This window comes from Myzus persicae, unplaced genomic scaffold (assembly GCF_001856785.1).
Source record: "Myzus persicae strain clone G006 unplaced genomic scaffold, MPER_G0061.0, whole genome shotgun sequence".
Taxonomy (NCBI): Eukaryota; Metazoa; Arthropoda; class Insecta; order Hemiptera; family Aphididae; genus Myzus; species Myzus persicae.
Window position 1 is genome coordinate 43,330 of NW_019104375.1, and position 23,843 is coordinate 67,172.

The 23,843-nt window shown below is 29.8% G+C and overlaps 2 protein-coding genes across 6 annotated transcripts; one reads left to right on the top strand and one right to left on the bottom strand.

Moving 5' to 3' along the window:
- The first annotated feature begins 771 nt into the window (after positions 1-771).
- Positions 772-1,865, top strand: LOC111041611. The gene is made up of 2 exons (XM_022325916.1): positions 772-1,500; positions 1,705-1,865. The coding sequence occupies exons 1-2, from the start codon at positions 981-983 to the stop codon at positions 1,863-1,865; spliced, it is 681 nt and encodes a 226-aa protein (XP_022181608.1). The 5' UTR covers positions 772-980.
- A 6,842-nt stretch (positions 1,866-8,707) lies between these two features.
- LOC111041612 (E3 SUMO-protein ligase PIAS1-like) lies at positions 8,708-23,736 on the bottom strand. Of its 5 annotated transcripts, none has more exons than XM_022325918.1 (4): positions 23,623-23,724; positions 14,938-14,968; positions 9,965-10,171; positions 8,708-9,884 (listed from the first exon to the last, which is right to left on the bottom strand). In XM_022325918.1, the coding sequence occupies exons 3-4, from the start codon at positions 10,146-10,148 to the stop codon at positions 8,911-8,913; spliced, it is 1,158 nt and encodes a 385-aa protein (XP_022181610.1). In that variant the 5' UTR covers positions 10,149-10,171; positions 14,938-14,968; positions 23,623-23,724; the 3' UTR covers positions 8,708-8,910. The 5 variants fall into 5 exon arrangements, with proteins under 5 accessions (XP_022181610.1, XP_022181612.1, XP_022181613.1 ...); XM_022325920.1 differs by lacking the exon at positions 23,623-23,724 and adding an exon at positions 16,884-17,256; XM_022325921.1 differs by lacking the exon at positions 23,623-23,724 and adding an exon at positions 16,687-16,867.
- Between the last annotated feature and the right edge of the window lie 107 nt (positions 23,737-23,843).

Sequence of the window (23,843 nt, forward strand, 5' to 3'; positions counted from 1 at the left end):
TATGCCACTTATAGGTAAGGATGCCTTTTTTGTAGGCAATATCAATAAATTTGCTAGCTTCTTAGAAATGAAGTTAACCTGGGAGCCACTGTCTAGCACTGCCCTGCATTCACGTTGCTGTCCGAATTTAACCTACGAGAACGACTGCTGTCATAAGAAAGACACGCGCAAATTTGTGATGCGCCATCATTGCTGTATTTGTCACCTCCTTTGGGCTAGCAACTTCTCCAGCATTTTCTTCAGAACTCTTTCAGCAATTTCTTTTGAGGTTTCTTGGTTTTCATAATGCATGAGAGTATTATGTCTCCTTTTACACTTCTGACAAACAAACTTTGATCTGCATGAAATTACTCTATGATATGGAGAGAAACAGTTAAAGCAAAGCCTTTTTTCACGTACGAGCGTTATTCTTTTGTTAGGGGACATCTCTGAATTTATCGCATTGATACAGCCTATGAGGTTCAAGGCAATAAACATATGCTTCTACTACATGTTTTTGTAGCTGTAGCCGATGCATTTTTTCTCGCCGTCGTCGTTAGCTCTGGCTGTTTTGGTACTGAATTGTCCTCTTCCTCTTGATTAGGTATGGTGAGATATGTATAAGAATTTTGCGTTACGACACAGCGACTCGCGAGGAACTCTTCGAGATCAATATACCTGAGAAGCAGTGTGTTCCTTTGATGGAGCTGCCATCCATGCAATGTGTCCTTGCCTAAACGCATACAAATTATTGTAATTAGCCACTCGTCACATTTCTCAACGGGGGTTTCCGTTTTCCGCCAAATTGACCCTAGCCCGTTATCACCATGGCCGTTTTCCGCCAAAGGTTATATTCCGATTTCCGCCAAAACAAATTAATACATTTTTTTTTGAGAACCCCTGAACTGAATCCATCAAAATCAAATAGTGTTGATTCAATGTACGCGCTATTATTATAGCGATATCCGCGGATAATTGACGGATTATTGTTCGCTATCAGTATGCACCTGTCAGTTGAAGCCGCGTTCTATAAAAAAGTTTCTATAATGTCGGAGAATATACCCAATATTGAAGTGATAACCAGTAACCGCGGTAATATTATGCTAATATACAAAAATTTTAAATTTATACATGCGTATACATCTAAAGACGGCATTACTCGGTGGAGGTGCTACGAGAAAAAATGTACTGCTAAAATTTTTACAAAAACGAATTACGTACTAGTCAAGGTTGAAGGAAGTCATGCAGCAGATCATAGTGCTATCGATAGACGTCTAATTGACAGACAAATTATCAATTCAGCCTGTAAGCGTAAAGCAGTAGAAGATGTAAGTATGAGGCCCAAAAAAATAATTTTACGGGAAATTGGACAAAGCGTATGTACTAATATTTCAGTTAAAGACGTAGATCGTGTACGAAAAAATATGTATGAAAGCCGACGAAAAATTCTTCCGGCTAATCCAACTTCTATACAATCTGTGCACGACTCTTTACGAGATATGAACATTTTGACAATGCAAGGTGAACCGTTCTTATTATTAAACGATGATTCTAAAAATGTTTTGATTTTTTCATGTGCAAAAAACTTAAAATTCTTATGTGATGTCCAAACTATATACATGGATGGCACTTTCCAATACAGTGCTAGATTTTTTACTCAAATGTATACAATTCATGGGTACAAAAATGGGCATTATGTACCACTTGTATTTTGTTTGCTGCCAGACAAAAAAACAGAGACTTACATTTATATGTTGCAAAAAATAACGGAATTGTGTGATAATATGGGTCGTCTTTTTTTACCAACTAATATAACTAGTGATTTTGAAAAAGCTATACTAAATGCAATTTATGAAGTTTGGCCTAGGATGAATGTAGTTGGTTGACGATTTCACTTGACTCAAGCATGGTATCGACAAATTCAATCTCTAGGGCTAATTACCGAGTATAAAAATAAGTGTAATATTGGTATGTGGTTAAGGTATACCTTTGGTTTATTATTTTTAAATCCAAGTGAAGTAATGAGTTGTTTTATGGAAGATTTTATGCCACAGTGTCCATCTGATAATCGCGTTCTAGCGTATTCACAATATTTATTGAACAATTACATTTTAAATACAAGTACGTTCCCCCCTAAGTTATGGGCAGAACCAACTTCTGCATTGACAAGAACCACAAATGCATGTGAATCGTTTCATTCCGACTTCAATCAATCGTTTTATAAAAATTCACCTTCAATATTTACGTGGGTTCAGACCTTGATTAATGAAGTACAAACCAGTGTATATTGTAAAATGTCAAGTGTGAACCAACCGAAAACTCCACGAAATATAATTCATTTGAGACAAAAAAAAAAATGAAGAATACATTCAAAAATACATTCATGGGCATTTAACTAGGTTCGAGTTTGTCAAAAAAATCTCTTTTTCGTATAGTAAATAATGAATATTGTGAATGAAATGTGTACTTAATGAATATTGTGAATGAAATGTGTACTATTTATATAATTTTAATTTTTATAATAATTTATTATTTGGACGACAGACATGTGAAATTACTAAAAATACTTTTTTTTTGTATAGTATACCTAAATATCGAATGTGTACTTTTCATATAATTTTAATTTTTATAATAATGTATTATTTGGACGAAAATCTAGTGATGTTTAACATGTGATATTTATACTTATACGGGTTTTACGTACAATTCGTATATAATAGCGTATGCTTTGGAAAATACAGTGGGTACCTACACTTAAATAGGTGAATAATAATAGTAAGATAAAATATAGATAATAGTTTGTAATCAATATCTGTGTGGGGTGAAGCGCGTGTGTGATACAAGGTGAGGCGCGTACAATGTACATCGAGTCATTACTAATTGATGGATTCAGTTCAGGGGTTCTCAAATTTTTTTTATCAATTCGTTTTGGCGGAAATCGGAATATAACCTTTGGCGGAAAACGGCCATGGTGATAACGGGCTAGGGTCAATTTGGCGGAAAACGGTTACGCCCTTCTCAACTGGCTGATCTAGCGCTTTAGGCACGGCGACGTGGTCACATACGAAATGGTGGTGCGAATGTAGCTGTTGAAGCTGTGTTGCCGTTGTATTCTTAACCTAATGTGGTATAGATGTGGTCTAGTGGTTATTAGATTCATGTCGGGTAACCCCTTTCGCTTCCTTGTCCACAATCCCTTACGCAAGTCGTTGCCTACAACCGGACTACTCGTGGGATCGGTATCGGCGTCAACGTGCACCATAGAACTGAAGCAATCATAATACGATTCCTAATCTTGAATATTACCATGGAACTCTGGCAATTTTATGGGAGGTAGTTGTACACGTGCTTGAGTAGTTGACATATTAAGGGGTTTGGAAGCGGCGATTTACTAAGGGATTGTGTATAGGCATTTTCATCATTTATATTTTATACGCGTTACACAGTGTGTATGTGTTAGTAGTAAATTATCATTAGTGTGTGTTAATTCCTTCAGGATTGCTCGTACAACGTCGGTATTTGTCGTGGCTATAGTAAACGATCGCTGCTCACCGTGTTCTTATCTACACACGCTGTATGGATGTTATTCTAATAATTGTTATATATATATATATATATAGTGAATTACTCGTCCCTTTATTTATTTTTGTATACTCACGTAATATTATTATTCAACAGCCGCGGGCCGTGGATGTGTACTATTGACAAACGATATACCTAAAGCAGCGAGAAACCGTAAATACGCCGCTTTACAAAAAAGATTTGAGTTATTTTGACGTACCTAACTCAAACAATATTTATAACAATAACTTTTGAGTGTACCTCAATTTTTAATTTTTTACTTCCAACGTACCGATCGATCTATTGATGCGATAAGAAATCTGAAAACAGATTTGGATTCGTCGCAAAATATTCTACAGATCGACATTCCCACATTTTTGAAATTTTGTGCTAAGAATATCGAAAAATTAACTTTCGATGATTTTTAGGTTTCTAATTTGCTCAAAGCTAATTTATTGGATTTTGGGGAAAAAAATCAAAAAAGTGGGAAAGTCGATCCAAAGTAGACTTGACGATGAATTCAAAACTGTTTTTAGATTCCTTATCGCATCAATAGATCGATCGGTACGTTTCAACTAGAACACGTCTAAATTGCTATGCTGCACGTGTGTTAGACAGAGAAAGAAAATTGCCGCTTCCAATCCCCTTAAGAGAGGAGTTGTGCGTGCTGCTGTTGAAAACGTTTTCTGTATTGATTATTTCTTGCATTGTAGATTTCATCCTTAAAAACTCAACTTCAAATCTGCCACGATCCTCCTCTTCCTTAGCTAAGTCATCAACCGTAATCAGCTCGATTTGAGTTTGGATATCGTCAAATTTTTTATTAACCCTAGGAAGCTCCCTTGCCTAAATTCTAAGAGAGGTATAGCTTCTATCGCTGGATCAAAACTCTGAACGAAAGTTTTCATGTGGACGAGCGCTGCCTTAACTATGCCTCGTTTTTCTTAAGCTCTTTTAGCTGAACCAAGTACCAACAGTGCATCGTCTGACGACATGTTAGTGGTAATTTGTGAAGCTGTACTAGAAAGATATGTATTCGATTATACAGTTTGTTTCTTTTTAAAGGTAACACTAAATAATTCTGTCCAGTGACATCAGATTGATATGCGGTTTTCGGGAGGAGATAGGGAATACATAAATACACATTTCTTGACGATTTGTACATTTTTAGTTCTTTATGTGTGCGCATGCGCAATACAACTTGCATTTTTTTTTAAAATGGCGACAGGTGTTTTGAATTCCAAATTCTGATAGATCGAATTTTTTTAAGACAATTTGGTCCTTTTCACCATAGCTCTAAAATTAAAATTCTCTAAATGACAACGAGTTTAAGTTCCGATTATAATTATTGAATTTCAATTTTAGAAATAAATAACTTACAAATAACTTACGTAGTTATCTATTAATCGCCTTATTTTATTGACGTATATACAGTCTATGTACAAAAACAAATTTATTATTATCACTGATAACATAATTGCAATACGCCAATACTTGCATCAGGTATTATTCTCCAGCATTTATAAAGGAGGAGAATCATACAGGTATCAGATTTTAATATTAATATAGGCAGGAGCCTTATTTTTTGTTTATTCTATTTTTAAGCTATTGCAAATGTATTGGGTGCAATTTACTATGTGTTATGTAGACATTTATACCTGAAATATATTGGGTACAATTTATGTTTGTCCTTCCTATTTTACCTAGTTTTCAATTTTTGGAATGAAAAACGATAGTTCAATCTCGAGTTAGGTACCTAAATTTACAACTTAAAATTAATGGAATTATACTGGAGGCTGCATGTAGAACGTTTTCACACGATAAAAAAAGTATCATTTTACCGCATGACGCAATTACAAATGCGATTGCCAGTCTGTCAATTAAAATAGTTTCTGTTTCATACGTACGTTTACTTTGTAAGCCGTAGGGTAAGTGTTAGGAGTGGAATTTTTGCTGTGTTCGTCAAATTCTTATTTTTTAATTGTTTCTTTAGTTTAAAAAAAGTCCCTTTATTCCCCCCCCCCCTTTTCATCGGCCAGCTGCACCTAAACCTAATAATGGTACAAGCACCTAGAAAAAACTTATAGGACGTATAATGTTTATTTCGTTTTTGAATAGTCAGTGTTACGGACTTCGGAGTACCTTATACCATTCTAATTCATTAGGTACTTTATTATTACATAAATTACCATTCAACTTTTGTTATCTACAAGATAATAGTATAGCTACCTGCACTATATATGACTATAAAGGTACATATACTTACCACGAAAATACTTACATACGTCTTAGTCTTTTGAATGATATTTTATTAACACGCTATTGGCTATTATATATTTGTATTGACGTGATAATAATAATAAAAGTTTAAAATGTTAATTTAAAATTTTTTATGAATAAATGTTAATATATTAGTAGTAATAAAAGTATTAAACTATTTATGAATATTTAAAAAAATGATAGGCCAAAGGGTGAGGTTAGAAAGTATGGATGTAAAGCATATATTTAAATGTAAAATAAAACCTTATTGTACTTTTTAATTTTTATACTCGTATGTTAGTAGTTATCAGGGGCGCACCCAGAATTTTTTTTTTTTTGGGGGGGGGGGGCTAAATTCAAAAAATTTTTATATTAATAGGTAGTATTTATTTTGAAATATGTGCAGAAATCTTAAAGCTTGTTAATTAACAATTAAAAACAAATAAATAAATAAGCTCGCGAAAAACCAACGATGTCGACTTGAACAGTTGAACGACAATAATACCAGTTAATCTACTAAATAGGTAATAAAATGAAAGTGGAATTTGTCGCAAAGATACCTGCGGTTTGAGATAAACTAAATTGTATAGATAAAAATGTATAATCTAGAGTCTAGACGTTTCCGGTATCCTACACGCAGTACACAGTTTCAACTAACGACGTCGCGACGATAATATTAAACAACAGAGGTCTCTCCCGGGGCCCGGAATGACAGGTATAAATATAATATAATATTATGTTATACCTGATGTTTAAATTTCGATAGTTGATATTTTTTTTTTATAATAATTTAAAGTCAAGTGTCAATTGATAATAAATCTAATAAAATATGTTTTGGGGCTAGCCATTTGGGGGGGGGGGGCTAAAGCCCGTTAGCCACCCCCTTGGTAGTTATTTGTATACATCAGAGTTTCTCAAACTTTTTTATCCATGGAACCCTTTTTTACATGCACTTTCATTGTGGAACTCCAACTTTTTTTTTTCAACAATATATTATGTATTACAGCTCGAAAATTAGAACCATTACTATGTTTCAATATTATTAATTCGTTATTTCATGCAAGGATTATTTGCAATTAAGTTATAATAATGCGTTTAAATTTTAAATTTTGGAAAAAACACAACTTTCGAGGAAACTTGGAGTGACCTCTGCGGAATCCTGGGGTTCCACGGAACACAATTTGAGAAACGTTGGTTTACATTATTAAAAACAAGAAATATATAAATAAGTATATATTAAAACCTTAACATTTATGTTTTTTGTATCGCCGGTCTTACATTAGGTCGACGAACATTTCCCAGTGATCATAATATCGTTTGACCTATATGAAAATGCTTTGTAATTTCCTCTTTTCGCTCTTAGATCTATATGTAGCTCTCCTTCGAATACCATAACTCCTGTTAATCCGAGAATATCCGACTTTGCATTGCGCGTGCTGGAGAAACGTTTCCCCAGCACTTTCTTTGTCAAAAGTTTAAAAAATTCGATTTTTAATTATAGGACGTATACTGTTTTTTTATAGGTCCTTGTACAATTATTAGGTTTAGGTACAGCAGGCTGATGAAGAAGAAAGGGAGTAAAGGGACTTTTTTTAAATTAAAGAAATAATTAAAAAATAAGAATTTGACAAACACAGCGCAACAATTCTACTCCTAACACTTAACTTAAAAAGTTAATGGTACCAATACAATTTTATTTTGGTTGTTCAAAACTGTACAAAATACTGTCAAGGTTTGATTTTTAGATTCGAAAGTGGCAGTGCTGCCGAAATGGACGTAATTTTATCTATAATGAATACGGTTTTTATTTATTTCTCACCTTATTAAAGATAAGCGTTTTTGTGAAGTATAGTCTACTGTAGAAATATTTGCTGAAACTCATGGTATTGAAACACTTGTAAAGGTTAGTATAAAAACTATTTTAATTATTGATATGAAGTATAGTATTTAAAATTGCTGTTTAGTGCATTTTTTGAACTAGTTAACTAAGCGACACCAATGTCGTCCAATGAAAATATTTTGTCGCTTAGTTGACTGTATTTTTAAAGACTGGGTGACACACAATGTTTAAATATTAAACAAATAATTGAGTAATGAATAAATATTATATGTTTCTTGAAATTCCCTCTTGTAGTTATAACTCATTTGTATTAACTTTTACCATTTATTTCTACTTTCTAGCATTTATATTTATTTTTAATAAATTATGAAAGTTGAGCACGCAAATAATTCCACCACACATTCACAGTATAATTTAATATTTCTTTTCTTATAGGAATTGTTTAATACTAACTCAAATGTTTTGAAAATTGAAAAGATGGTAGTAAAAAATTATTGGTGACATATGACACCCTTGATGGATACTCGAGGAAGCTAGAAACTAATTAGTAATTTGTCATTACATCAAAAACTTAACCCATTAGTACCTATTGGCTGTTGCTAAGAAAGAATCTAAACCAAGACAAAAGTGGATATCCAAATCCAGATTCTTTAAGGATATTTAGTACAGTCCTAGGGTCACATGGGCATCTTCCCTGCCCTAAATATTGAAATAAATAAATTTATAGTAAATCAAAATGTAATGTATGAAAGTGTATTATTTCCATAGTTCTCTCAAAATATTTAGTTTAGGTATTGGACCATATATTGTCAGAAAAGATGAAGTTGAACGTGGTTGCTGATACTATTGAGACAAATTTACTCCCACCCCCCACAAATTGTTAGTAATAGTAATTATTCAAAGGTAAACACAAAACAGCCTTTATAGGCTTTACTTGTGGTTTTTTTTTATAAAACGTAATATCACAGTTAAATTAATGATTAACATTTCTTATAATATAATTATATTAAGTAATAAAAATAAACAAATACAAGTGAGTATAAATTTTTTTAAAGAAAATTTGTAGCCTTGTGTTATATTTTTTATTTTGTAACAATATAATAATCTTTATTATTTCAATTGGCAAGTATACTGTCTATAAAATAGCATTATTGATAAATTAAACATCTAACTTAAATATATTATTATATCTAGAATAATATAGAAAACTTGAATTATTATTTGTGCTTAATTTTAAAAAGTAGGTATATTAGTTAACATTATTATTTATTCTATTCTGTTTTGGTAGACGGTTTATCTACAATGTCTGAATTGTCGGTACTCTGATTGCATGTCATTGGTTTGAAATCATTCGGTTTCTCATCATTTGCTTTTGATACCATATTTTTATCATAAAATTTATTCACGTCCACTTCAACAGAAATGTACTGAAATTCTCCGGTTTGCTTGATAACAGCTTCGTTCTGACCGTCTTTAAGAATTTCTTTCTTTAATTCCATAATAGGGATCCAGTTGCCATCAGCATGTACTATTACTTCAGAACAATTTGCAGGAAGAGATGGACTTTTGATTATTTCTAAACAATATAAATCTACTGCCAATTCATTAACCTCAATGGGTATCATACAGATTGGGCATTCCCATGTTGGTTTTATCTTATACAATGAAAATAATGTATGCAAGTCAAAACAAGGTAAATGTTCACATTTCAAAGATTTAGCCGGTAGTTCTATTCTTAATTGAGTTATTGGACACAACAATTTTAAAGGGAAGGAAGCAGCAAACTCTGCTCCAAATCTTTTCCGTCCAACTTTTTGGGCATTTTTCAAAATTTCTAGGATTTTAGCTTTTGTTTTTAGTGTCTTATTATACATTTTAGTTTCAAATTGTACTTGTTTCACCAAATCTTCAACTGTTTTTGAATTTACAATATTTATCACCATATAAAATGGTTTTTTGCACGAGGGCCAACATATTTTAATTTCATTGCTTTTTTTATTTTCTATGCCAGTATTTTCCAAGTTTAAATATTCACTGCAGTTATAATCAACAGGACTATTTTGTGCAGTTGTTTCGTGGGAATTGATAGTAATCTGTACCTTTCCTGGTAATCCTTCTGACAACTCTCTCTTCCCTTGCAGCTGTTCTCCAAATCGGATCTGCAGTTTAATACTTGAAGGATTATCTTCTATTATTCCAGCAACTACATCTGACACTACAAACGGTATCTCAAATTGAGTGAGTCCTGCAAACAGAAAAAAATTTAATTTACCAACTTATAAATACATTATTTTATAATTGTTGTATTCTTTATTAGGTCTGTACCTTCTGGTTGTGCCACATGAGGCTGATATGATGGAAAACAATAAATAGCCACCGGATGTTGAACAATTTCTTGTACATGGCGGTAAAATTGCAGATTTTTGAATACTACATTGCATACTGGTCTGGGTATATGGTTGATAATATAGAACTCAACTTTTTTACGAGGTGTTACTTCTGTGGCCATTTTGGAACAATGTGACTTGTAATCTGAAAATAAATAAAAATACATTTTTACTTAATTTTTTTTTTAAATTTAACTAGGTATATGAAAGTAGTTTAAAAAAAATATAAATAAGACAATGTTTTTTGCCAAATCAGAAACAATCGAGCTTACAATGAAAAATCAGGTTTGACTTATTATAGTTACTTATAAATACAATTTACTAATAATATTACTGAAATTTCTCCTTCTGTTTGACATTAAATAAAAGAAAACATTTTAATTAGTATTGATGACAATTTAAATTTTTATTATATGAATAATTATAATATAATATGAAGATTGATTATTTGAACACTTAATTTCAAAAATTTTCAATATTTGAAAATTTTTGTTGTTGACAAAAGCATAAGCGTGCGCACAGGGTAGTCAGGGTTGACACCTCACTACTCTACAAACTTATATATTATATATTATATATTCAATAATCATAATATTATGTTTGACCATTTCAACAAGTTCACAAATAGTAAATTAATGTAAAAAATAAGAATATTGAAAATTTTTTAAAATATATATCATTTAAATAATTTATACAAATTGTATCAGCAGCAGGCTGCAGTAGCCGTTGTTAGCAAATCTGCTATCACAACAGTACGTCATGCTATTACCATAGAAAATAGACAGAAATACAGATTAGAGAGTATTATCATATTTACTAATAATAAAATTATTAATATCTGATATAGTCTTATACATATTTTATTTAGTTACTATTTTACAGTATACAATATAAAATGAATTATAAGCCATTTGTAATTATTTTTTAAAAACATATTTTAATATTTGTTAATATAAATACAATTTGTTATTAAAGAATTAAATATGAATGAAAAAACTTTGAAAGAATATTTTAGAAAAGAAGTGCCTGAGCAACATATTGCTAACAGTGAGTATGAATTCTGTTGATATAATCGAGGAACATAATTATAATCATTACTTGTTTTTTAAATTAACTATACTTATTAATATTATAACTCAATAATTTTAGTGACTAAACTAAAACAGTTAAATATATATATTTTTATAACTGAAGCTTTGTCTTAAACAATATTTATTGAAACACTTAAGTACTGATGCATAAAGTTATATCAATTTACTTATCAGTAATCAAAGTAATAGTTGCTAGGTTTAAAATATTATTATTGCCATATAACTAAGTTAATTTAGTAGTAAAAGGTAACTTTTTCAATATTTGAATTTAACAATAAGCATATATTTTTAGAGAAAAGAAGTTGTTCATTATCTTCAATAAACCTTGATGTATTTGAACGTGCACCAATGCTTGATACTTTTGCACCGGAATCTAACTCCTAGTTATTAATTATTATACTAGGCTATAAAACTGTTCATAATTTAATTTGTGTAGTTTGTTGTGCTGTAGACAAACAAAATATGTGAATCAACGTTACCTACCAGTTCAATGTCTATTTATGCACAATGTATATGTATCATATATATATATATGAATGATCCATGTTATTAATGTTTTCTTGTAAAATATATACATTATAATTATAACACATGTTTAGCTTATGTTGTAGTATACTCTCATGATTTAGTAAGTTTTTACCTTGTGTTTAATTTTACTTATTACCTAATCTAATTATTATTATTATTATTATTATTATTAGTAGTAGTAGTAGTAGTAGTAGTACCTATATCTAGTATACCTATTGATTGCAATGTGGCTTAACCTTCTTTTCCTATAAATGAGGTGTAGTATCAAGTATGAATTTTAAAAGTTAATAATCAATGATTTTGTATATAATTACTGGTATTTCCTATTATTTGGTAAAATCGTAGTTAATTTTCTATGTTTTAGTTGTGTACTTTTTTCTTTAATATACTTATTAATAACCAAATAAAAGAATAATTTCTATGTAGGTAGTATTGAAATACTGAACAATTCAATAAATTCAAAATAGTTGGTTTGATTTCTTTTCCCAAAATTATTTTCATATCAAATTGTTCATACTTGTAACAGCTCCAATTAATGAGGATTTTACTGGATTGCAACCTGATAATCCTAAACTCTCTTTACTGACAAATCTTCTAGACCAAAATGATCCGATTTTAAGAGGCCATTTCTTTTCTACCCGTGTTGACATTGTTTCCAAGGAGTATATTAAGTGGTGTTCAACGTAGCTATCAAAACAATTAGTATGAAAAATTAACAAGGCTTGAGTATAGTCCAAAAAATTATTGTGCATTTTGTTTTCCTTTTCGAGTAATTAAAAATCTTTTTGGAATCAATGCTAGACAATCAGATATTACATTTTCAAAAAATGATTTTAGTAATTATAAAATGGCTAGTTAAAAGTATAAGTTACATTAATGTTCTAAATTACATATAAACAGTGTAACATCAAACACAATTTTTTTAAATTCTAAGTCAATAGATATAATTTTAATGGGGGAAAACGTTGCTTAATGAAATGGAAAAAACAGAACAACTGATGTATAATGCATCAACTTATAGATATAGTGTCTTAGTATTGGTGGAAAACCATTTTATTCACACAGTGAACAACACAGTGATGTCCATAGAGGACTTTTTTTTGTATCAATAAATAATGTTGAAAAATAAATTGAAGTCAAAATCAATACATTTTTATAATTGCTGATGTTCCTCCGACATTGATCACCACGAGAAACTATGAATTGGGGTACAGTATTATGAAAATATTAAAAACTGTCCAGTAGAACAGTTTGTGTGCATAAAGAAACTATTATCTACTTATGCACAAAGTATGAAATACTTAATGTGAAGTCATTGAACAGTATGACATTCAATGGCTGTTAGTTTCATCAGTTTGTTTTGATGCTGCTACTGCTACAATGTCAGGTAGTTTGAATGGAGTGCAGGCCAAATTTAAAGATAAAAATGATAAAACAGTTTTTGTACATTATTACGACACTGCCTTAATCTTGTTTTATTTGATTTATTGGGAAGACAAAAATAGAGTAACATTCAATTTTTTTTTGGCACCATACAATTAATTTATAACTTTGTTTAAAGTAGGTGTACAATACACACAACATTTGAAAAAGTAGCTCACTCTGCAAGTATAAACCTGAAAACATTAAAATCTGTGTCAAGTGCACGCTGGGCTTGCCGTACTGAGGCTGTTTCTGTTGTAAGATCAGACTATGGACCTATATTAATTGCCATAAAAGAAATTGGTGATGCTACAAACCAACCAGATATTAGAGCCAAAGCTCTTGGTTCAATTCATCAAATGAAAACTTTTTATTTTATATTTGCTCAACAGATGTTATACCCAATCTTGACTCTAATTTTAAAAGTAAGTATGGCTTTACAAAGTTCAAAATTGGATCTTATAACAGTCTCTCATAAAATCATTAAAACTATCTCTAAGGTATCTGAGAAATAACAAAGATACATTTACAAATGTATAAAATAAAACTCTTGAAAAGTGCGAAGAGAATAACATTTCCCTGCTATGAAAAAAAAGACGAGTGTCTTCTAAAATGAATTACAATGAAACTTGTACTTTATGTCAAAAAACAAAAAAATGCAACGAGGATAAATATGTATTTTACCACATTAGATCAAATGATTTTTTGTTTTAGTGTGCACTTCAAACAAGAAACATTAGAGTTAATTGAAAGTGTTGGTAGTATGCTTAAATTAAAAACTACAATTGAAGACACAAATATTTTTGCTTCAGCTTTTAATTTGGATTTTCATGAGTTAGAATCAGAAATTATTTTGCCGAAAAAAATGGAAAATGTACTTAAAGAAATAAACCCAAAATAATGTGAAGAATGAATGCATTTGTTGACAAATTATAATTCTGGTAGAATAGCCATATTTAATATTTTTTTCAAAGCTATTAAATCATTTTTAGTTATACCAGTAACAAGTTGCTCATGTGAGCGTTCTTTCTCAAAGCTAAATTCATCAAGCAAAATATGGCTTATAATATAGATGTAGATGAAGTTATCGAAAATTTAAAAATCAACACACCAGCCCAAAGGCGTATGAAGTTATAAGAAAAACTTATCTAACATGTTTATTACATAAAATAGTGATGTTAAATTTTTACTCATTAACTAACTTAGGTAAATTAATTACACTATATTATTTTAATAAATATTACTTATGAAATACTTTTTTACAATGGTAAATGCAGTCAAATGAGGTTACCCTATCAATTTTTTTTGTTAATGCTAAATGTCAATGTGTTATGTATGATTACCTTGAGGGTAATGCCTGCTCACTCTTATGGATAAAAGTAAGATATAATGTATAATGCCAATATTTTTTGTTGTTTTTAATTTTTTTCATTCTTAAATTCAAGACACATATTTTTGATGAAAATATTATGGTTTATAGGTATACAAATTACAAATATTTGCAATGCTTAGTAGTTTTAATTGTGTAGTAAAGAGTTGTGAGTCATGTAGATATCATGGAAATAACCACAGACAAGTCGAGTAAAATGATTGTTAGAGTTGATGAATAGTATGAACAGAATTATTAAATAATACAATTTACTAATGACATTGCACCTTAGATCTTGTAAGTTTAATTAAAAACAGAATGTATTAACATATTAATAGTTCAATTAATTTTATACTCAAAATAATAACCATGTAAGCCTATACAACATCATAATAGTGAACACATTAAAATTAAATAATTATTTAAAAAAAAAATCAACATATTATGCCATTCCACAAAACCGGAAATAAATAAAAAAATATATTTGTTATAATAATTTACCTCAATGTTTCTCTCCAATTATTGTTTTGACCTACAAAAAATTAAATTAAAAGTAATTGAATATATTTATTTAATAATAACATAAGTGTAATAATTTTCTCTGGATATAAAGCAAAATTATAGAATATTGAATCAATATTTTCTTAGTTTCAAGTATTATATTATATGATAATAATTTTTTTATTATTAATCTGGCAGGGTATAGTATGAGGTATAGAACACTATGTTTTAAAAACAAAACTCAGTCATCTAAACTATTAACTCTAAATAATTATGAATGTATAAGTACATGAACATTTCATGTTAAAATGTCATGGATGTCATCTAAAAATGTTTTTAGTTTTTATTTACATAAATATAATATTTTTCAAAATTATAGTTTTAAATTTATTAATTTAAAATATTTTTAAACCACAAAAATGTACCAAGCAATATAAGTATTGTGTACTTAAGTTTTGAATATTTTAGGTTATAATATTTAAGTATTAAATTAAGTATTATTAAATATCATTATTTAAGTATTAATATTTTAGGTTATAATAAATTCTGAGTTCAATCTGATTTTATAAGATCTATTTTAATTTTTAATACATAGTCAGTAAAGGGAAGGTACCTATAATTAAAATGTTTGCTACAATTCATACCAAACTAAAATATAAAAAATATCAACATTAAATTCATCCATATTTTGTTGAAGAGAGTTAGAGATTCTAAGCATTAACAATATATATTTTAATTCTTATAATATTTAGTAGATATATTATAAGTTCTAAGTTATGACTACATATGTAATATAATGATGATATGAAAATATTTCATTCACTATATCTTATTATTTATACATTAATTTACATTGAATAAATTATATAAATTAGAAATTAGTAATAACACAATGAAAAAAAATTGAAAATAAACATCTAAGTGGAGATATTATGTCCTTTTTTTGTATTAGTCAAGTATTTTACTAGGTTAATCTCCCCCCTTCCTAGAGTACCCTCAGACATTTAATTAAGAACCATATATAATGTACCTAGTAATATAAAGATGTTAACGTGATATTAATAATCACATATATAATAATTGAACATATTTTCTTTTATTTTAGTGCATTAAATGTGTATATTATCATACTTGTGTAGTTCTTATATTCAGTGCTTATAAAATAACGTATACCTATACTTTTGATAAGCAAAAAAAAAGGTTAATTTGTCAAGTATTAATTTTTTTAATTTTGTGGGTGCTACGCAGATATAAAAAGGCTGAGAACCACTGCCTTACAGTACCGAATTTTCCACGATTTTATCGATGATGAAATATAGTCGTTTACGAGATCTGTTTGAAAAGGATCATATTTTTTTGTTGTGGAGATGTCGAATACACGTCCTGCTTTTGTCTGAGAGTAATGAAGGTTAATAGAAAATCAAATGTACCTACAGTCACAGTGGTATCAATTTTAGATTTTAAGACCCACAGTCTTGGACACGAACATATCACTACAATCAGCAGTACCAATAACCAATAACCAGGATGTTTTTCGTGGTGGGGGGCTTATGCCTTAACGCCTATCCCTCAGCTACGGCACTGTCAATCAGTAAGCGTGAACTGTAGATAACGAGATCGGATAGCATATTATCGATTTTTGGGCGACAGTAATAAATAATATACCTGTCATCTGATTAGGTTATGATTACTATTATATAGGTGGATATGAAAAATAATAGAAAACTACGCGGGAAAGTTGGAGCTCACCTCGGGTTTCGGAATAATACGCTGCAGACTACAGAGTCTCATTCATCAATCGCCATCCGCCACAGCGGTAGCCATTTTGTGTGGTAAGAAAAGACACAGGACCAGGACGAGTAATTCAAAACGGCACTATCGTGATAATGATAACACTGTCGAACAAAAAAATCACTAAATAATTGTCAAAACCTGATTGAGTATACCTTCGAAGAATCTGAGAGAGGGTCACAATAGCGACGTTTGCGGTAGTCTTGCAGATACAGTATCCGGCGGTGGCGACTTGTCCGTGAAACGGTGTATAAGTGCGTGACGGGGCAGCAACCGAGTGCGAAGACACAATCAATTCGCAGTGCGGTTTTTATAGACGAGTGATCGGGTGGACCAGCGAAACGGCGTCGAAGGACAGGCAAAGGCGTAACGATGATTGATTTCGCTGAGTCTGAAGAAAGGCTCGCAACGCGTCGTCTCTAGGTAGGCGGTGGACACTCGACCATAGAAAAGTATAACTAACACTCGACGTCTCGATTGTGCTATTGTAGACTGGCCACTGGCAGAGGAGCAGCCAGCAGCTAGTGAGCTGCGTCCCGGGATTGTTTGACGCTTAGGCATACAGTGCTGTAAGGTACTACGGCAGCCTGTCGAAGCAGTGTTGCACCCATCGTAGCGACGATAAATTATTGTATATTATGTTTACTATAATATTATGTACAACTACTAAAACAAAAAAAATGCGACAAAGACCGTGATGCTTTACAACCAGCGAGCGCATTTCGTTATGAAAAAATAGCCTATATACATAGACGTTATACAACCTTATTTACAGAGCATTCGGTCATTGCGCGCTGGATGATATGGTTTCGTGATAGAAAGGTTGTAGTTATATATTATAAATTGTAAAATCGATTAATTCTAGCGCGCATGCGTAGACATCGGACGCCAGACAGTGTACGTTGTACACCAAGATCAGGGCGTTCACCTCAAACTGCTAGGCATTAAAGTCACGCCCAGAGACGAACGTTCTCACTCACACTGAAGTGACAGAGAAACTAACATTTAAACAAGACGGAAAATATAATACGGAACGATGTTGCGGTTAACAATGGTAACAGTTGGCATATTTATTTACAAGCCGCATGATTCGAGTTTCATAACAATGACCAATTATTAAGTATTAACCCTCCACGAACGGCGTTGCCCTCACTACTCTTATCATAATATGAAGTCATTTTCGCAAACATTACATATAAAAATCTAAACGTTCGCTTTTTTTTAAATGGCAGCCAATTTGGAACGACATCACCTACGTAATTTAAGAGGACGATAGAATATTAATGTTCGCGTGTGAAGGCCACAGATACCGTTGCGATTAGACGACGGTGCAGCGGTTTGTGACTACCTTGGCCTGTCCATTGCTCAATTCCAACAAATACAGTAAATGTAATTTACAGTATTTGGACCTTCCACTCATTTCTGGGTCCAGCTTATTAGAGGGGAGCTTATTATTGTATCGGATGTGCTTTGCTGCATACCGCGTCAAGCAATGCGATTTCTCGCGTTACTATAATGTTTCTGATACAGCTCGCGTCCATAAAATAACGGCCATTTATAAATATGGAAAACATCTAAACGGAACTGTCATTTTAAAGAAAATATTTTTTTCGGAATATTAATCTATTTAAGAATGATAATTTAAAATAATAGTATTTTACGGGGTAATATTTTTTTGAAACAATTAAAAAAAGCTAAGAAAAGTATGAAACAGAAAAATACTGACCAGGATATATATTATGTTGGAACAATATGAAGCATGAAATAAAAAAATAGGACCACAACTATAGTTTTAAAAGGGTCATAACTTAAGCACTTAGGTACTTAAAAACAATTATATTAATTAAAGCCTATGTGGGGCTCTAGATAATAATTTTACCTTTGAATTTTATAATAGGTCAATTCACTCTTATATCAAAACTAACAGCACACTATTGAAACTGTTGAACAAAAATTTGGCATGTCGTACATGTGTAAGACGGATACAACATATGCGGGTTCTCTTAATAGAAAAATAAATTACTCATAGTAATATTCTAGGATATCAAAACATTTTAATTGTATCCTAAGAAATTTCGATTTTGATTTAAAGTTAATAAAATGTATGTGTTCAATTGTATGTTTCTAAACTGATTTAAATAGGAAGTTATCATATGGGTATAAACAATTAACACATAATATATTGCTTACCTAATGTATATAAGGCATGTGTGGCAGAGATAGAAAAACTGGTTTTTACCTTTACACGGTACTGCCATTGTCGTGCAATGGTGGTTGATGATCATTGATCATTATGTATCGAGTACGCTTATTTTTACGGAAAAAGAATTCTTTTGAACATCCAATAACACTGCTCACTTCAATAAGAAGGGAATTTCAATAAAAAACAAAACAAAACAAAATTGTAGAAAGGAATTTGGTCTAATATCTTAAAAAGCTTCAATTTATTGTATCCCTTTTCGATCATCAAATATTTCATGATTTTTATTTTTTTATTGTTGAAATTATCTAAATAAATAACAAAACTATCAAACATTTCTTACGAGTCTTGATAAAAATGTCTAAAATTTTTATAACTGGTGTTTTGCCTGTAAACCGTATTATTAGAAATATGCATATTTTTAAACATAATTTTTTTCTCTGTAACGTTTTAGTAAAAACACGGCTACCAAGTTGTATATTGTTTATTATTATTTATTATATCATATATTTTACGAGTGATGCATGTTAAGGTATTGAGTGAGAGAGAAAGACACAATAAAATTTAATTTAAGTACGTATAGTACATTAATATAAATTAACATATTATTGTTTATGTACTCTACTACTTATTCTCTCTTTGGTAATACTTCATTCGCTCCTCTCTGTTAGTTGTGTTTTCTCTCAATGAGCCGTCCATGTTAGTCGTGTAGGACTTTTATCTCGGGTGACCTTGACCCAATCGATCCCAGAACGGTCAACGCCCGGGCTGCCTCTAGCTTGTGCGTACTGCGCGTGGCACTAATAGACGGCCAAACAGAATAACATAATAACATGGTCGGGACATCATAGTTTGAGGCAACAGTATTTTTGAGGTTTTAAAAAGATAAAAAATCGAGACTGTTCACATTTTTGTATAATATGATAAATTGATGACATATGTGCGGTATTTGATTTTCATATTTGTAGATAAACCATTTATTTATTCTACATTTTAGAATTCTGTTACACCTACTGCAAAAACAAAACTATATATAATATTTGCTGTTACTTGTGATTAAAAAAAATTGCAAATATTAATATTTAATGTTGTGATTGTCACAAATGGGTCTATAATAATTTAAATTAAAACATTTCAAAAGTAAGTGAACTATTTTAGAACTTCATTAAATTACAACCTTTTTCTTGTTAAGGGGTTCCAGTTGACATAGGATTTTAGACGCACTTTTTGCCAAATCTACCGATTGATATAGTGAAATGATAAGAATTCTGAAAACTGATTTGAATTGTTCAATTAGTTTACTTGAGACCGACTTTCCCACATTTTTGATATTAACCTACAAATTCCTAAAAACTCAATATTAAAAAACAGTAATACAAATTTGTCATTTCAATTTTTGGTGGTTAAAATCAAAAAATCAAAAATGTGGAAAAGTCTTGTGTGTTAGACAAAGACGGAAAATCACGGTTTAGAATCCCCCTAACAAACTTATTATAAAATTGTGGATTCCTAAATAATCCAACAAGATTATTCAAATGGAAAAAGATGTTGAATCTTGATAAAGTTTTAAAATTGTATTGATTATATTCTGATTATATGGAACAAAATAACTTCGTCAAGAAGAAATGCAAAATGATAGGAAATGATTGTGTTCTAGTACTGTTAAAAAGTAATGTTTCCTTTTGTCAATAATATACATAATCTATTATTTAATACGAATGTTGTTTTATTTTGGTAAGTACACCATGATGATACAATAAATTCTGCAGAGAATGTTATTGAGCCAACTATTTTAAATGTTCATATCCCAATAAATTCAGTCTGTTATTACTGATTCTGACATGGTTCAAAAATCAGTTGATTATTCATTAGATATTGACACCTTTAAAATAACGGTTGGTAATAAAAGTCATTTTTTTTCAAACGGAGTCAACTTTATTATAATTTAGATGTAATCAAATGCTATATGTCAATGATGCAAAGAACAAAATTTGTATAATAGGTCCTTGGTGATTAGAGGATGAGTAGTTTTTCAATGACCAGAAGAACCAAAAAGAACTTATTAATGATTTATCGAAATATTAAAAAAAATGTTACTTAAGATTGAAAAATAAAGTTAATACATTGGAAGACATTATAAATGTATTTGTAAGTAAAAATGATGTCTGACAATGGACTAAAAAATCTTAAAGTAAGAAAAAATTATTTAAACTATAATGAAATAAATATTAAAAGTATAGAATAATAAGTAAATCATCATGTAAAATATGGGGTATCAAGCAAAATAGCACAAAGAAAGAAGCAATATATATATATGTTTATTTGTACTTTTATATAAATTTATTGTATATTTTTTTTATAATTAATTATTATTTTTGTATTATTTTATATTACATTACTATCTAGATGTTATTTCTTATTTCTTTTTTATTCTGCAAAACACAGTTTTTGTTTGTCAAAATAATTTATTTTAAGCTCATGCCACTCATGGTGTACGTACATCATGTATCCAAATATTTAAATATTATTAAATTTACTATTTTACTTTTGGGATTATTTTATTAGTCTTTTTCAGTATAAATTGTCAAAGTTCAACAATATTTACAAGAACCATACGTTATTTTTGTATCTACTCTTAATAATACAAAAATACAAATGTACATATTATTCTTTTTTCTAGACTCAATATTTCAATTAAGTAATTATTATGTGAATTTGTAATATCATAAGGATAGTCAATATTATTATAGGCTTCAAATCAAAATTCACAAAAAATTTTTTTTATAATTTATAAAAAAAAAAAGAATGAATAGTGTAAAGAAATTATGTGTGATTGGTAATATCACTGAACTCTTACAAATCTATATGAAATGGAAAAATTTAAGTATGAAAAATGTAGACAAATGATGCCACTGAAAATTTAAAAGTATTTCAACCAAAAAAATCTGAATAATATATTAACATAATTTATTTTTATTAAGTTTGAATTTATAAGAAATTAAATATTTAAACGAAATAGCTATTTTAATTATTTTGTTTTAATTACATTTTGCTGGGGCTTGAAATTTTTGTATAGGTATATTATTTTAGATACACAATGACATTTTTGGAACATTGAGATTAATTTCAAGCTACTTTTCGCATAATCAGGCCTTGGCGGTATCAACTCAAAATCCTAATTCTTATAAATAATACAATAAATTCAATGTTTTGTTATAGACTACAGTTGCTATTATAATGTGATATTAGGTACCTAACACACTATTACACCACCTATAATTTTATACCTATACAAATAATAGTACTACAACACAATTTATCATGTGTTTTTTGACTACTGTAAAATATAAACTATGCCTAGTTATAACCATTTGATAGGACTCACCAACGTTTTGAATTTTAATATGGTATACGGTTGAAACTGATAATTTAAATATCCTTGAAATATCTAATCACCGTCATAAAAAAGTATTTCAATTTTGAAATTTATAGTTATAAGTAGGTAAAAGTAGGTTTTAAAATCTTGAAAGAAAAATAGAAACATAATGTATGAATGTGTAAGTAAAGAACTCACAAACATTATCACAATCAACCAACAGTTTAAAATTTAATCGGGAGAAATAGTATTGGTTAGAATACCTATCAGTTAAACCTGTAGGTTAGCTTAACTGGAGATTGTATTAACCAACAGTTAAATTCTATTAACTGACAGCTATAGTAAATTGAAAAATTGGGACAAGTAATAAGTATTTAAAAATAAAAAAATCATATTTTTGTATTGTGAATTGTTATTAATCATAAAAATGATCCCTTTTTTGTATTATTAACTCTTCTGTGTATACAAATTGTAATATTTCTATTTTAGGCATTGGGATGTAATAGTTTTGAACAAATTATTGAAAAATTATGAAAACAAATACAAAAACCAGTAATGACATAAAAAGATTTGCTTTGATATTGCAGTACTACTCATTGAAATTCTATAAGTATGTAAGAAAAAAGTTTTTAAGTATTCTTCTACATCCAAGAACACTTAGTACATGGTAATTAATTGTGAGCCTGGAAATGAGCCTCAAATAAATTATTTAATGTGATTGAAGAAAAAGTTGGTATGTGTCAACTAAGTAGTAGCTGAAATATTTTTGAAACAAAAAGTTAAAATGACATTTAAAGAAAAATAGATGGTTTTGTGAATATGAGTGTAAATGGAGAATTTGACAAATTTAGTAAAAAATGAAACAAAAAATGAAATAGTATTTTTTGAAAAAATGTTCTAATGGATACTGGAAACTACATATTACTTTTTTTTTTATATTAATTCACTGAATCAATTAGAAAGAGCAAATTTATTAAATAATGCTACAAGTTTATTACTTAAAATAAATATCAAAGTTCATTCTGTTATTTTTAATGGTGCATGTATTGTTAGTACATTTACACTTAAGTAAAAACTAAATTACTCAAAAGAAATTTTAGAATTTAATTTGTAACTCTGACCCATAGTTTGAAAACGATCATACAAATTAATGTAATAATTAATTTTAAAATGCTCATAATTCACTTAAAAACTGTAGTATTGTGAAAAAACGCACATGCAAAACACAGATTATGTTGTTAAAAACAAGTTACATAATAGGTAGATTCACTCTAATTTTTAAGCTAAACGCTGACCGTAAATTGGATATGTTACTCACTTGTAATATGGAGACAGAAAATGTCTGTGTAGCGTCCTCTTAAATTTTAAATGTTGTTATTATATGTTATTACTTATTACACATTTACACGTCTAAACACAATTATCATTAAAATTGTATTACTTTTGTGGCGGCCCACAACGTTACCGCGGTATCAGCGCGCCGGCCGTAGTCAGCTGCGCGCCCCCTCTCTAGCGGTCAATATCCGTAGCGCGCGCCGA

Bases quoted from the DNA above. Each gene is read 5' to 3' on its own strand.
- LOC111041611 (XM_022325916.1), top strand. From the start codon at position 981: ATGCACCTGTCAGTTGAAGCCGCGTTCTATAAAAAAGTTTCTATAATG. The intron at 1,501-1,704 runs GTGAACCGTTCT...GTTTGCTGCCAG, and splicing joins GAACATTTTGACAATGCAAG to ACAAAAAAACAGAGACTTAC.
- LOC111041612 (XM_022325917.1), bottom strand. From the start codon at position 10,148: ATGGCCACAGAAGTAACACCTCGTAAAAAAGTTGAGTTCTATATTATC. The intron at 9,885-9,964 runs GTACAGACCTAA...TTCTGTTTGCAG, and splicing joins TCATGTGGCACAACCAGAAG to GACTCACTCAATTTGAGATA.